The following is a 16072-nucleotide window of genomic DNA, read 5'->3' as shown; positions in this document are numbered from 1 at the left end:
AGGCTGGAAGTGAGCATATGGACCTTTTTTTTTTTTTAAACTCATACCAGCAGTGGCATACCTGACTAATCTTGTTATAATGACAATAACCTTCAGAAGATTTAAGAGTTAATAACTGAGTTGGCACAGAGACAGCTGATGGTGAGCCATTCTGTTAAGAGCTATTCTTTATATGTCTGGGCCTGATCCTTGAAGAACCAGCAAAGGAGTGATCAGGCTAAACCTGTTAGCCGTAATAAAAGTCTGTATGAAATCAGGTGCATTCTCCTTCACATCCACATACAGACTGACTCCTTTGAACTCAGATGTATACTTAGTGTAGTTTGAGCTTATTTTTTGATACTGCTCCTCATCAGTAAATTCATGTGAAAAAATTCTGTAATACTTCAAGTAAACAGTAAGTGTTTCTTACATAAAGTGCTATACATTTACATTGCGTAGCCTTCCTTTGCTTTGAGACATAGCACTATAATTACCCTAGCATACAGCCAAAAAAAAATCACTAACCTTGGGAGCTCAAAGAGGAGTAAAACTAGTTATATTTTCACTTTCCTCAGTCTTACGTGTATTTAAGACATCAAAGACTTACTGCACCTCCAAATTGTGCATGGTTTTATAAGGCAAAAGCACTTAAGTGAGAGCATGCATTTAAAGAAATTACCACCTACCATGAGGTAGGAGGATAAGGAACACAGTCAGTGAATTTCCAGTCAGATGCAATGGACTTAGTTATCCAGGTAAAGGAACCTTCACTGGATAACTATCAATTTCAGTCAACACTAAAGGCACTGGTAAGGCCCTATATGTATCAGGTAGACCTAACACAGGTGAAAGATAAAGCATAATTAAGAAGAAAAGCCATGTTTGCTCGTACCATGGAGGTTTATTAGACATATTTTGATTTCCTGAGAAACCAATAATCCATGACGTACTGACACAGATGCAGAGCCACAAGAGTACAATTCAAAGGACTGATTTTGCTGACACAGAATAGACTAGGGTAAAATGGATTTTCAAATGGAGAACACCCATTAAGAGTGCAGTGCAGTCCATGACGAGGAATAACATGGAATGAAGTGTCCAGAAACCTGCCTGAAAACTCATTGTGATCTCCAAGCAAATAAACTATTAATGCTTCTGGATTTCCAATCTGATAAGAAACACGGGTACAAATATTTGAACAGTCGAAACAATTTTTAATGTCCATTTTTGTGACACAGTAATCAATGCATCTTTTCTAACAACAAAACCAGCCAACAGCTAGAGACGGTGCAGATACCAAACTGTGGTGTTAACACTAGTGGGCTTGTAAAGGCCTTACAGAGTCTTCCCCTCCAGTGACTTGATTGACTGCCGTCCTCCCAACTTCTCCAAAAAAGCACTTGTGTCTTTAATATCTGAAAGGTCATTCACTTGCCATTCAATTTTCAGCCCTGCAAAATAAACACAAACGATTTAAGTAATAATGGCATTTCATATTCATGCATGAAGATCTTTGCACTGCGCTGGTAACTTAAACTTACATTTGTAAGTATGGAGCATCTCCTGAATCATCTTACAAGCCATTAGACCATTAGTGCTCTGTAATCGGGTGCTGTTCTCACCGATTACTATATTCAACTTATTTCAGCACAATAAGGCTTCATTTAGCTTTTCTACATATTTTAAATCTGCAAGCCTACAGGATTTATTATTATACCACATAATTATCAAGAAATTATCATTCATTTAACTTCACAGGTGTTTCCATATAGGAATATGCTGCATTATATTGAAGAGCTTGTTATTTGTAACAATCTGATACAGAACAAATTAGCTTAACTTAATTTGTTTTTGTTTAGTTTGCTCAGCGGGACAAGCAAAAAACAAAGATCAATTATGTTCTGTATCAGCCCTTGCATTTAAAGCCCAAAAGAGACAAAAGAACACAGTGAACCAACCTTGTAGCTTGGATCTGAGAGAACCCTTTGAGCTGGCATACACCATTTTGCTCTTAAGTGGTGCAGTTTCAGGAGCCCTATACAAGCAGGATGGAACAGCAAATGCATATAATTTCATGAATATGGCAAAATGAAAGTGTTCCTACAAGTGCTTTAGACATACAAAAAACTGGTTTTCCTGGAACAGGACAATACTGTATATTTGAATGTTACTTTTTCTCAGTTATATTTGTGTGTGTGGGTGCTGAAAGAGGTAAATAATTCAAAAGCATTCATAAGCAGAAGCTGTTTCAGTTGTATAGTGTTGATTGCATTAGATGGACAGAGGCCCAACTGTAATACCAGGCATGTCTCTTAACAAAATCTAGGGGAAGGATTTTCAGTCAAGCTCCAATGTCCCCAACACCGAACAACTCAATGTGCCGTTCTGCACTTCAACAATGACGCATGTATGCAGCACTAACAAAAACTGACAAGACTGCAAATTCATTCTACCATTTTAAGAACATTCTTGCCGATAAAGTTTGGTAACTAATTTCATTGTTGCCTTCCATTACACCCAGTGATGAACTCAGTCAAGAGACGAGTGGTGGACAAGGCTCTATTCAATCCAAGCTGAGCACCCAAGCATGACCTGACCGGTGACTACTATGTAGCATGACCATATTTTAAGTGCATCTGCTGTCGCATCCAGTCAACCTACATATACAAAGTCCATCATTGTTAAATAAAATGAGAGTGGACAGATTGTTTGGCTTACCACATTATGAATACAAGGTCCTCCTTTACACTCTCCTTGTTCTCATAGGTACAGTCGTACAAGGCGTAGCGGCACTCATTTGTTGGAAACACATTAACGATCGACTTGAAGATGTCTTCAGAATCTTTCAGATCCTTCATCTTCAGAGAGACTTCTTGGTCCACGATTATGAATTTCTCGTCATCACTAACACGGAAGACAAGCAGTTTGTACCTTTCATTTGGATCACTGCCCTGATGGCGGGTGCGAATCTCTTGGAAGCCCTTCACAACCTCGTCACTGATCTGTATACCGGAGGCCTGTAAATTACAAAGCAAAATGTTTTAGTTCATCAAGTTTAAAAACAGATACAAAAAAAAATTATCATGAACTTGACTTTCCAGAGAACAATATCTTGATCACAAATTGAGAATACCACACAAAAACATTCCATTGTGCTACAATACACATGCACACTTACTATAGTTGTAATGGAAAATATGTATTTCTGTGGTTGCTGTTTGAATAGCTGCAATACTCAGACCAGTTTAAATGCTCAGTGTATTCTCTGAACTCTATACGGAAATGTCATCAGAGAGGCCAACGCAATGCTTGGCTAATAGAATGAACAGAGTTAGGCTCTGACAAGAAACTGGGATTGCTAAAAAGCTTGGAACATGACAGTTGCTTACCGGCACAGTGCTGAGCAACTAAACTGACAACAAAATTGGTTTGAAAAACATTTATGCCAATTTCACATTTGTATGCACACATACACGTTTCAAAATTATGAAAAGGGTGAGTCATAGATGGTAAAAGTTGTGGAGAATGTTTGTGCTATGCTACACACGTCCACCCCCTTCAAAACTGAACAAGCAAGCTACTGGCACTGGGCCCCTCCCTGTAGTCGGTAAACCTTACCCTTCAGATTCTGCAAATAGCGAGCTCTTAAAGTCTTCGGGTTGCCATTGAACAGGTAATATCACCCATACAGCAATTCCACAAGTATCCAGGATTTGTCTAATATGACCCATCCAGATGTTAGGCCTACAGACACCAGCTCATACCAAGTTTCAAATAAACATGTCCACTAAAGTGATTCGTGTACAAACGTAAAATGCGGAGTGATCTGTAGACTCTCAGCTTCTAATAGTCTTTCCCATATTCCCAATACCCCCCCCCCCCCCAAAACAAACACCGACACACATACACACATTAAAATAACGGAATAATTATTACAAAGCCACACTACGTTTTAACTCTTTATTTCACCCTCCTTGGTGTGGCTAAACCACTTCAGTGAGCGCTCAGTATTTTACTCAACGCGTGAGTGTCGTTGATCAGACCGTTCACAGAAAGCAGAGAGGAAAATTCAAAATAAAATATGCAAAAATATTTAAGACTATTTTTCAAAATATAAAAACCTTCAGTTGGGAATGATGTGACTGCTAATCCAGCTAATTCATGAATGAGGTGCCATACTACCAACGCCAGCTACCTTTAGACGTCTAGGTCTCTGCCATTACTTGAGACGGCCACATTCCAACGAGTTTGGAACAAGTCGACACAAGTACGCACACCTGTACACACTCAAGAGTGGCCTTGAAATTACGAAACTACCTCTGACCATTTACAAGACCAATAATTTTCATGAAGTGTCTATACATTTTTTATGACAAAGGGTTTGTTCTAAATTTACAAATATCTGTATGTTGGACTCATGAGTAGCGTGTTCATTACAGCAAGGTGTAGGTGTAGGTTTAGGAATGTCGCTATGGTGGCCATATCACGACAAACAAAACCATACAGCGTTTGGTATGTTCATTATAATGTTTTTTAAAAATAACTTACAATCGTAAGCCAAGCATGTGTAGCACGGTTAGGATCAATTTTTTTTAATGCCAAACAACTTTCTATGCAAGATGTTATGGACCACAAGATCTTACACAGAATGAAAATGGATAGCAACAAGTAAAAGCCAATAAATCATCCTACTAAGTTTCATTACGGCTTCAGCAAGAAAACAGACATTTGAAAAGTGAACTTACCATGTTTAACGCTACTGAACAAGGAAGGAGATGAGTGCAAGCTGGTATAAGAAGCGAGAGCGGGTACAGCGACGAAGAATCCCGAGAGTTTGAAGAAGATTTGAACACACCTCCTGTTGTCAGCACACCCCTATCTTACTGTTTGATATTGCCCGAGGGATATTACACTCTGCCTATGTTTAGAACTTAAATAAAGCTTGAAACTAGTTAACTAGTTAAAGAAGACTGAGAAGTCATGCAATTGCCTTGTTGTTGTGCCTTTTATATGTTCATATCTCAAACGATTATCATTCTCAGTAAATCCGACAAGTTCCGCAGGTGATGAGAACTCGCAGGTAACTAAGAGCCAATAGGAGGCGGGGAGAGATAAAAACTCCCATATATGGAAAACAAAATACACTGCTGGATTTGGCTTGAGAAATGAAAGGTTAGAAAAATCCATATTTGGCGAGAGGGGATATACTCTGCCGAGGTGTGTGTAGATGGGAAGGTTAAAATGACTTATATCCATTTCAGGCATTAAAATTGTTAATAACCTTGTCAGTGTCATCGTTCAAAGGTAACTCGCTTGATAGTCGAAGATTGCACTAATCTGTCGTCTTGACCATATAATGAAAATTGCACTATATCTGTCGTCTTGACCATGTAATGAAATCCAAGACAAACACGATAGTATTCTAACCAAGATTTAATGGAAATAAACATCTTACGAAACAATATTGTATTATATTTATTGCCATTTTTTGTCATTTTACGCTTTGTAATATGTTAAATTCCTAAGTAATATAATGGCATGGAAACTAAAGCATGCTAAAACACGTTTGGTCTTGCAGGAAAAATGTACTCGTGTGTAGTCCTGATGATGTGTCAGAGCAATAGGCGGGATGGCGGGCTTCCACATCAGCTTTCAAGTCAGTTTTGGCTGATTTAACTCCTTTCGGTGATTAATTTTGCTTTGCTTGCTTTCTTATACTGTATAACCGAAATAGTTCTAAATTGCTGATCCTGACAAGAGGGGAATCTCTGATCATAAAATAATTTTGATAAAGGGCACACGTGTTTCATAGGATTTTTAAGAGTGAGTGACTTTGCGACAGATGAAAGCAGACGGGAACACACTGAAAGATTTTTTTCCACATTTATTTATCATACCATCTGATAAACACTGAATAGTTGACACAGAGCATAGACACCCCTCTCCCAAAACACAGTACATTATGCTGCTGTTTTCTATGTCTATTCCATTGATTACATCAACATGGCATTATTTTAATTAGTCTTAAGCGAGTAACAGGAAAGTGTTGTGCCACAAAGGCTGACGGTCGACCGGCCAAAGGCAGAAGCGGCAGTAACTGGTGACTTGACACCTGAGATTAGTCTGTGTGTGACTCAACCAGGGGCCCTGTCCCTCAGGCTAGTTGTGACATGAATCACACCCTTCTGGTCTCTTATAGCAGAGAAACATTCAGCCACTAAGAAGGAAACACACAAAACAGAAAGCATGACTCTCATTCCCCTCCCGTCATACACACTGAAATATGTAAAGCCTGTTCTACAGATATGCATAACGTATATTCAGACAGGTTTTCTGAGGAAGCTATCAGCATACACCCCCTCTAAGATAAGACATGTTGATAAACTGTCTATAAGTCAAAACACACCATTTTTAAAAACTGGTTTCAAGAGGAACTTCACTAAAGAAAAAGTAACGCTTTTTATTTCCAATATGTACTAATGTTGTAGACCCATTGAATACTAAACACTGCAAGAAAACATTGTTCTTACTTCTAAAAGACTCAGTTCCACCTCTCCGCTTTCGTCCTTGTTCAGAGTCTTGAAGGTGTCTGTTGAAATTGAGAAACAGGTTTGGTTTTTTTTCCAACCGACATATAACTTATCTATGTACATGACAATATGACGTAGTTCCAGGAACATAGCTATAGGATCATGTGAAGGTGTGATACTGGATCCCCAAACTTACTGAATAGTAACTCTAGGCGCACCAAGCAACAGACAAAGTTGTCAAAATCAATGGACATGTTGGGTTCACTAAAGCGAGCCACGATGATCTGGTGCAATGGGTTATTTAGTGAGAATCCTGGGAGAAAAAGAGATTGGTTGTGAAATAAGGAGAGTGAGAGATTATAAACATAGGACAATGGAGAAAAAATTCGGACAGATGAAGTAATGGACAAATACCAGCTTCCTCAACAGCTACACGCATCTCAGCAGAATTCATACAGCCTGAGTCATCTGTGTCTCTGGCAAGGAAAAGCTCCTGAAATAGCAAACCTCATTAATCACTTTCACGTTACATTAACACCAGAGCATGAACTGAAATTCAGTTTTTCAAACTTCACAAGCACAAAACTTAAAGGGAGTCTTTGCTTCGACGGAAGCCAGCACATCTCCTGGGGATCCAACCTCTTTCTTGGATTTTGTTCTTTCCTCAGTTTAACACACCTGATTCAGCTGATCAAGTTTTTTAGTTGTACCTGAGTAATGCAGCTATAGGGGTGAAATTAAGGCTGGTGCAAAGTCCCTCAGAGTATAAGAAAAAATGTCATCTCAATTTTAAGTGCACTGTAATTAAATACATTCAGGGTGACACGGACATGAGTAGTTCACATGCAATGTGGCAGTGAATGTTTGTTTATTTCTTTGTTTGTTGTTGCTATTGTTTTTTGTTTGTTTGTTTTTTGTTTAGCTGAGTAACTACAATTACTCATGAAGTCTGTAAGTTATCATCTAGCAGGACAGCAGCGGGGTGTGGGCAAAAGATACAGACCAGAAATTTCTCGATTTTCACCCAAAGGACCTTGAACTCTACTAGTCCAAGCTTGCCAGAGCCATCTTTCTGAAAAGCAAAGAGTCAAGGGGATAAAAATAAGTGATAGACAGGAGTGATTCAGCGACGTCTCAAGTTCTTGTCGGAAAAGGATACGTCCAGGAGATTGACCATGTTGCGACAGGTTGCCAAGGTAAAACCATCAGTCTTGATGTCATCACCTAAAGAAATATCAGGAAAACAACACAGGGACAAAAGAAATGTAAAATTCTTGCTGGTGTTCACAGTACTTCAAGTACACTCTTTTCTGGAAGGTACTGACCCCTTGTGTTTTCTCTACAAATGACAATATGTTGCCATTAACTTTTTAAATAGCATAACGTAAACTCCGCCACATTTCCCACAAAATACAGTATGATAAGTTCACATGAGTCCAAATGTTTCATTCTGTGTGCCAGAGCCCATCTTTACTATTCTTTGTGCATGCTATTCAAAACTTACGTCTTGCAACAACTCTGTTCAAAATCCTCTGCAGCTCAAAGGCGGAAATTTCAGCATCCTAAAGTAAAAATACGAATTTGGTTAAAATGAACTGATTATACTGACATGGCTTTCGTAGACATTAGTATTTCATTTTACATCACTGCATTTCTCCGGGATGCAATAATATCCCATGAGCAGACTCACATGTCCTGCCAGATGTCCAAATAGCCCTCGAAACCTGTCCCCAATGTCATCCTCATCAACATGAATCTGGGGATGGAAGTGGATTAATGCACCAGATACTTACAATGGAAATGGAAGCAGAGCAACCTTAACTGGGCTGTATCAGCAAAGGGAGTTAAAGATGCAGCTGTAGTTATTGAAAAATATGACTTTATTGTTAAAGACACTTTTTACCACTTTTCAGGTTATAACCTATTTAGCTTACCTTGACAAATGTATTTTTCCCCTAATGGACTAATATAGAGTCAGTCATAATATGACAAAGTACAGAAAGTAGGAGATAACAAAATTTCATAACAACAACAAAAAGGAAACTTTTACAATTACCGGTTCCACATGGGCTTCAACAGAGTCATCAAGCTCTCTGGAGAAAAAAACATTTGGAAAACATTAGATTATGTTTTCCTAGGTCTACAGGTATTAGGCTATTTTAGAGAATGACTTTTTTCCTCAAGTTATAGACAGGGGTTGTAAATATGAATATTTGAATCTTGTCAAATACAACAATAAAGTATATATATGAAGCTGAATGAGCCACCACTCATACATGTTTTAATTTTACAAAATGAGGCAATGAATACTGTGTAACAGAGCAGACAAGAGGAAAACCTACTCAAAGCCTGCTTGTTTCTCAGAGAACACTCGCACACAGAAGTCTCCGTTCTTGTGGGGTTCAAAGGTGGAAGGGACGATGAGGTACTCCCCTGGAGGAAGGCAGAAGCGATTGCACACCTCTCGAAGGTTGATGAAGGTCTCGGAACGTGCCGACGAGGCGTTGCGCAAAAAGAAATTCCTCTGTAGGTGGACTTGCCTTTTACCTGAATACTGAGGATAAAATGAACACATGTACACATAACCCCTCACCAGATGGCACTGTCACTTCAGTAGAAATTAAGCCAGACCGCCTTTCATAACTGCTCATATGCTGATAAGCCATATATTAGTACTAATTTTGAGTCTGTTCAACTGGCATAGTAAAAACATTTGTTTATTTTCAAATGTTTTGATTTTGAAAACATGCTTTCAGCATTGAAAAATCCCAATGCGAAGTCCACATAGTATTGCTAAGTAATTATGATGAATAAGTGACTGAGGACTCAAAGACTATTCCTTATTTGGGCATGACTCATGAGACCAGAGGTTGTAGTTGAAAAGTCAAGTAGTCATTTCCTCCATAACCATCATTATAACCTGTTTCTCAAGTGCTGCTCCCTCTATCACATACCTCTTCAGGCACCTGTAAGGAACAGGAAGGCAAAGTAGTTAGGAAACTGAACATACAGATGTGAGTCACATCTTAAAATCTTACTGTAACGTGTTCTTTCAAATGTATAAAAGAGCCTGGAGAGCTAAAGGGAAGGCAGGGCTTGATTGCCCAGTCATTTTTGCTGTCAGCCTGTCGGTGCTGTCAGCTACACGGATTGAGTTTTAAGAGTTTTAACAACATTTGCCTTTGGACTTGGTGAAACCACATCTCCTTAACATCCATACTTAACCATCTCAGTGTATCTATGAAACAGCATGTACTGGGTATAATGTTCTTCTCTGTATTGTGTGTCTAACCTCATAGATGGCAAATCCAATCGTGTGCATGTCTTGTCCCATCTTCCTCATTCGGCGACGGTTCTTTTGGATTAGGCCCAAGACGAAAGTGCATCCGACTTCATTATCATCAGGATCATCATCCTCTTCGTCCAGTTTGATCACAAACTGAGGGTTCGTCCAGAAAGTGTCTGTGGGGTAAAGTTTTATTTATCAACATTTCTGTAAAATAAAGAGTGAATTTTAAAGATACATTAACAGAGAATGTGCAATCAAACTATCACTGACTAAGTGCCAGTGCAAGGAGAATTTTTGTCAGTAATTGTAAGTTTAAGTATGTCAAAATGAACTTTATCCTATTTTGGGACACAAGATTTCAGATATTGGAGAAGAAGATGAAGCGGCCTAAACCTTATGTTCTTAAGCTAAGCAGGTTGTATACTGAGACTGCTCAGGTTATTAAACGTTATGTTCAGTTGACTTTCGTATTATTAACTGAGTCAGTACTGGGGTAGTTCCTGCAGCCTCCAGCAGTGGAGCCTCTTCTCCAGGTGCCCTCAAACTTAGACAGGGCCCACTTCTGATACTCATCATCTGACAGAGCATCCGGCGTCAGGTTACAGATCTCCACACGAGAGTAATGACGCAAGAAGTCTGAGAAAGACATCCTGGATTGACAGAATACATACTTATGACAAATCACTTGTGTTTATATTGGATAATATATGAGTTTGAACTGCACTGACCATATTTTCTATTGCAGAATTAAGCTATTAATTAACCCTTCTAGGATCAATCATGTTCTCCCAAAATATCTTTGCTCTGGGAATCAATCATGTTGTTTCTGTTACACTGCCCGTTACACACTGCAGATTTGAATGGTCACAAAAGTCCTAGAAGTCTGCGACTAAATACACAGAGACTGTGATCTTTACCAGAATTCTCCATCCTCTGCACGCTGCTTGAGCCTGTCTCTGTCCTCATCGCTCACATGGTACCACTCTGAGGAGCTGAGAAAACACGTACGAATTTAGACACACAAACAAACAGTGATGCTCTTTTTCAGCCGCACACTCATTTCTCTTTTCAATGTTTATGTCTACAACCAAAGAATCAAAGTGACTTATAAACAGTTCTAATTGCACAGCTCTAAATATTTTCAAATGAAAGACGAAATATTGGCCTTTCTCTGCGCTAAAGCAAACACTCTGTAATTCTCCTCCATAGAGTGTGCGTTGAGGGTGAGGTACACACTTTTGGTGGCACACCTTCAGTTGAAGTGAATAGGTAGGTGGAGAGCGTTTGGATAGTTTCAGTTACATAAAACATTTCTCAGACAACCTCTCTACCTGTCTAACAGGATGTCTTCCTAAAGTAAAGGGGGTAAGAGGTGGAAGTCTTTTGTATTGCAAAACAACACATCTAGCATTCCAGTCTTTAGTTGGGCTATACAGACATGCTAACACAACACCAGGACACAACAATTGTGAAATATTCGGTGCTATTATTGTATACTGTGTATTTTGGATATTTGGAGGAAACAATAGCACATTACAAAATCTATTTGAGTCTATTTGAAGTCAACTGAGTGCATTTTGTACAAAAAAGGAAGAAGGGAGTCTTTTTCAAACATACTGAAAAACCTAGCAGACTTTGACCTACTTATCACTCCAGGCACCAGTCCATTCCACTTGACCCCATGGGTTCCGTATACGAACCAGTTTAATCATATCTCCATTGTATTCCACCTAGATGGAGAAAGACAAGGTACAGTGTACATCACACATAACAAGAGTTAGTTTACAGAGTAATATTCATAACAGCTTTTTCACGGTCTGTTAATTTTCATTGTGCACTATTGACATTGTAAGACTATGTGACTGTGTATGTAGGATCACCTCTTCAGCTCCTGTCACTGAGTAGGCATGGCCCTTCACTAGCTTCTGAGATGTGATGGCCTCAGAATCCGCAGAGCTAGTGATCTAAAAGGTGAAAAGATGAAGAACAATATCCTTAGACACTCTGAGTAAACTTATAACATAAATATTTAAGTTGTTTTTACTTGTTTAGATCTGTCAGCGGCTTTGTGTAATCATATGACAGAAAAATGAGATAAGCATATCTCATTACCTTGATTTCTGAAACTGATATAGCCTTTCTTCAGGATAGTTACAGAAAAATATGTTTGGACAGAGCTAAATTTAGGTTTCAATTTAAAAGACTTGCTGAGTGAGTTCAGAGATTAGGAATAAGGCAGTACGGGTTAAAACACACATCGATGGAGCAGCCCAGGAGGGACCCACGGCCTAGGGCTTTCTTTATGATCTTAAAGAGCTGAGGTCCAGCTTTCCTCAGTTCATGGACTTCTGCAATGCCACCTGTGAAGTCCTCAAAACCCTCAGTAGTGGTACCTCCAGACAGTGCCTCATAGCAGCCATTCAGTCTGCGATGTTTGAAAGAGACAGAGATAGAATTTATTTATACCCTTTCTTGTTGGAAATGCGTTCTTGTTTCTTTAAGTCTACTCACTTAGCATAGGCCTTCTCCAGCAAGGCACTCCAGAATTCTGAACCTGTTGCTGAGTGAACAAACAGTAACTCTCCATCTCTGGTGGGCAGGCGATCATCCACCACTACATCCACCCATTCCCCAAACCGCCAGAACTGGGGAGAATAAAAAAATATACCGCGGTTAGTTCTCCAAGCATTTCTGGGAACAGAGTCAAATTATAGTCATGGATGACACATCCCCAAACTACCAGAGCTGAGGAGGTCATTTCACACAACTGCTACATTATCGTATCTTGTGGGCATGTGGCATTGGTGGGGTCATGTAATTAAGGATAAAACACACCTGGAAATGGAAGATACCAGCATAATCCTCATCAAAGCTTTGTCCATGGGGCACAACCCGGTGAAGCACGTGATCGTTAAGGGTTAGAGAGGCAATGGCAGCCAAGAGCCAACAGTCACCTTGACAGCAGGAGTGAAAGGCTTTCATTTACAAATATACTCTCCAAAATATACTCTCCAAAAGACATTAAAATATGTTAAGATATCTATCAATTACAAATTATATCTTCACAGTGTTTATGGTACATGTGTATTTCAGCACTTTCCCCTCTCAAGACAGCACAAAACATGGATGAGAATGAATTAATTTTCCACATAATGTGATGCTGAATCATCATTTTATTGTTTGCATGTTTTGTTTAAAAGCCAACAGCGTCTCGTATTGGAATTTTCCACTGTTCACTGTTCCATCCAGGACTCATATTGTCTCTGACTAACAACACATTTGTGGTTAGCAACAAGCCTCTTTCTGGCCCCAGGCTGTGGAGACAGAAAATTGGGTGTGGTTAAGGTAGACTGGGGGGTGTGGCTGTAAATAATAGAGCTCAAGTGACTGCTAACGTCTTACATCACTTCAATAACAGGGAAGCACTTCCATAAAAAGGACTGGGAAATCCTGTTTAGCACTTACAGGAGAATGTACTGGTTGTTCATGCTTTGTTTATTGCACTGGTTTATTGTAGAAGTGGCTGATGCATTGTCACTTGAGATGAACTGCACTATGGAGCAGATGGATATTCTGACATATAGATCTGTATGATCAGTCTGAACACTGTGGAAATCCTGAACACAACTGATATCTTACTGTATCAATTAGTGAGAAATAAGATAAAATACATGTTGGAACCAGTGAAGTGTTCTTTTAATCTTTTCCACTGAAGTGTGTCTTCAAAGAACATTCTTGGATCCAGAAAAAGTCTAACATAAACTTTATTTCCACTAAAATCTAAAATCTTTTCTAAAGTCTAAATGTTAGGACTAAAGCCTAAATGTTTCTAAGGCCTATATGATGAAATCAGTGAGGGTTGAATAAATGTGTAAAATAAAATGAGTCTATGTATAAAGATCCAGCGATGCGATGTAAAAATACCCCATTAAAACTCTGACATGAACAGATGAATGAGCACACAATGTTTGGCAAACTGTTGTCAATTAATATCATTGGCCAGTGTCCAGATATACTAGATGTTCTATCTCTGTATGCAAATCAACAAAATAACACAAAAAGGGCAAACAACAAGAATAACACAGTCAGGGCTCATTCCTAGCACATTTTTAAGGAGTTGTCATCCACCTTTTTCTGTGCAACTTTTGTATTCCATATGCTCACAGCCATCATAATGGGTGTGGATGTGTTTTTTTTTCTTTCAGTTAGTTTGGAAAATTACAGTACCAGTTACAGGTTTAGCCTTAAGACTTGTTGTAAACGTATGGCATTGTCATGTATGTATCCCAGTACCACAGCTCTCCCTCCTAAAAGAGATCATTTGTACGCATTTGAATTAAAGATTTGAATGTTGGTTCAGTTCTTTCACAGTCGTGGTCAAATCAGCTGTTGTCTTGCTTGTTAATAGTCCTGCTTAAATAACATCTCATTCACATCAGCATTCTGCATTCAGCTCAATGTGTTCTATCATTCACGTCATCATCAACATCATTGTAATGCTGAAGTTTATCATTGCAGTGTTTCACTCAGTGTACTGTTTTCCTGCAATAACAGTACTGTAAATGAAGTTAACGCAGTGTTTTTTCCTGATAAATACAAACTAGATTTCAGTTTTCTTCAGTTAAGCCATTCAGTTCAGTTCTCCATATGATGAGAAAAGAGAAAGGGATGTCAGCCGCTTACCCAAAGCTCCCTGGCAAATATCTGTTCTTGTAGCTCCACCAGCAATAAACTGAGGGTTTGAAGTCAGCTCCTGGAGAGAAGATGTAAATACTGCACATTTCAGTCACAAGAGGTCTGACAATATACTGAAAAAAACATAAGTCTAGACCAAAATATAGAATAGCATAAATTCCTCATAATGTAATGCTAACAAATATATTTGTTTGTTTTGACACAAAATATTACTAGACCAAAATCCGTGTGAACAGCAAAACGCAGAAAGTAAAACTTTCCAAGTGGCTGCACAAATGTAAATCAGTTTGACAAAGGTATGCCACAGGGCTTGTATGGAACAGGTGCAAGAGAGACAAAAAGGCACACGCACAGTCCGTGCAACCATTAAACTGCTGTGGTTTATATTTTCTGTTCATAAAACGCCTTTGCTACTCGGTATATATTTTTGCATTTGTTAGTGTTCCTCTTCACTCTGTCTTAAATCTTATCATTAGACTCGTGAATCAACAGGTGATCTTGCTTAACAGCACGCATGGGAATGATGTTGACCTACTGTCGGTCGCATCCAGGTGATTCCGCGGACTTTATAAGAATTAGGTCCAAGCTCGTTAAATCCAAGAGATGACACCTCAGCCTCAAAGGTATCATCTTCAAACAGACGGCCTCTCTCAAGGCATTCCCGTCTCAGAGTCTCGAAGTCCTGGCTAAGGTATTTCACCGCCTGCTCGTTCGAGCCGATACCTTGAGCCTTCTCCCGGTCATGTTGAAGTTTTGCCGCAATCCCAGACATGCTTGTTGACGACTGCATTCTGTCAAAAGAAATTATGATGGTTTTATTCGTGGTCTAGGGTGTGGCTGTGTCTCTTGCAACGTATGCGAGTAAAACGATATGAGATGGGACAAAGTCGCGTCACCGCCACCACCTGTGGACGCGCGCCCTGGGAGGTGTTGCAGGTGTGTTGTCTTCCTCGGTCCCCTTGAGAAAGAGGTTCTGAAGGTAAATGATTTTTTTGTAGGTGATTTTTCATGTCTCTTTATCGTCATTTGGCGTTTGCATGGCAAGACAGACAAATAAACATTCCTGAGAATAGAGATAAGCAGTATCTATATGTCTGATTAAGCATGTTGATAAAGATGTAGGTTATGTATCCGGAGAGTGCCTATCACAGAGAGTGCCCATCTGAAAAAACATCAAAATAAACCCTCGAGATTTAAAATATTGAATCTTGAATTTCTTTTTTTGACCAGGAAATCTGTATTCTGTCGGTTTCTCACAAAGTAATATCCCTGAAGTCATAAAGTTGCTTGACATCAATATTTTTTTCATAAACAAAACTTACAAAAGCAAGAGCAAATATGATCATAAACATCTTTATTGTTTGTCATGGACATCTTTATGCAATCATACAATGTTTAGGTCATTTGTTTTTATACTCTTCAAAACCGAAATGTCTCCAAATCCAGCCATGTGTTTCAAAAAGACCTGGACACACAAAACGGGAATTTTCTCTAAATATTCATTTTACAACAACCACAAACAGACTGAACAAAAGACTATGGCGTTCATGTCATGAAATCAATTTTTCCACTTTAA

General features: G+C 39.0%; 2 protein-coding genes across 2 annotated transcripts; both read right to left on the bottom strand.

The window, feature by feature from the left end:
* Positions 1-1317: 1317 nt before the first annotated feature.
* cfl1l (cofilin 1 (non-muscle), like) lies at positions 1318-4220 on the bottom strand. The gene is made up of 4 exons (XM_030772305.1): positions 4206-4220; positions 2701-2999; positions 1941-2017; positions 1318-1433 (listed from the first exon to the last, which is right to left on the bottom strand). Exons 1-4 carry the CDS (start codon positions 4218-4220, stop codon positions 1318-1320), a joined length of 507 nt encoding a protein of 168 aa, XP_030628165.1.
* A 1955-nt stretch (positions 4221-6175) lies between these two features.
* On the bottom strand, positions 6176-15295 carry LOC115809652 (calpain-2 catalytic subunit-like). The gene is made up of 21 exons (XM_030771392.1): positions 15032-15295; positions 14485-14554; positions 12637-12755; positions 12313-12446; positions 12058-12226; positions 11682-11765; positions 11446-11531; positions 10719-10793; positions 10291-10451; positions 9805-9974; positions 9467-9478; positions 8855-9066; positions 8569-8605; positions 8203-8268; positions 8017-8074; positions 7672-7736; positions 7516-7584; positions 6927-7005; positions 6709-6825; positions 6513-6571; positions 6176-6199 (listed from the first exon to the last, which is right to left on the bottom strand). Exons 1-21 carry the CDS (start codon positions 15284-15286, stop codon positions 6176-6178), a joined length of 2121 nt encoding a protein of 706 aa, XP_030627252.1. The 5' UTR covers positions 15287-15295.
* Between the last annotated feature and the right edge of the window lie 777 nt (positions 15296-16072).

The sequence above is a fragment of the Chanos chanos genome, chromosome 4, assembly GCF_902362185.1.
Source record: "Chanos chanos chromosome 4, fChaCha1.1, whole genome shotgun sequence".
Lineage (NCBI taxonomy): Eukaryota > Metazoa > Chordata > Actinopteri > Gonorynchiformes > Chanidae > Chanos > Chanos chanos.
This window is presented reverse-complemented; position numbering and strand designations above follow the sequence as displayed.

What these genes read in the sequence shown, in the direction of transcription:
- LOC115809652 (XM_030771392.1), bottom strand. Translation starts at nt 15,286, where the DNA reads ATGCAGTCGTCAACAAGCATGTCTGGGATTGCGGCAAAACTTCAACAT. An exon ending in CTGGAGAAGGCCTATGCTAA is followed by an intron (nt 12,227 to 12,312) that starts GTGAGTAGACTT and finishes CAAACATCGCAG; the next exon opens with ACTGAATGGCTGCTATGAGG. An exon ending in ACTGGTGCCTGGAGTGATAA is followed by an intron (nt 10,794 to 11,445) that starts GTAGGTCAAAGT and finishes GTGTTTTCTCAG; the next exon opens with CTCCTCAGAGTGGTACCATG.
- cfl1l (XM_030772305.1), bottom strand. An exon ending in GACCTTGTATTCATAATGTG is followed by an intron (nt 2,018 to 2,700) that starts GTAAGCCAAACA and finishes CTGCTTGTATAG; the next exon opens with GGCTCCTGAAACTGCACCAC. An exon ending in TCTCAGATCCAAGCTACAAG is followed by an intron (nt 1,434 to 1,940) that starts GTTGGTTCACTG and finishes TTTATTTTGCAG; the next exon opens with GGCTGAAAATTGAATGGCAA.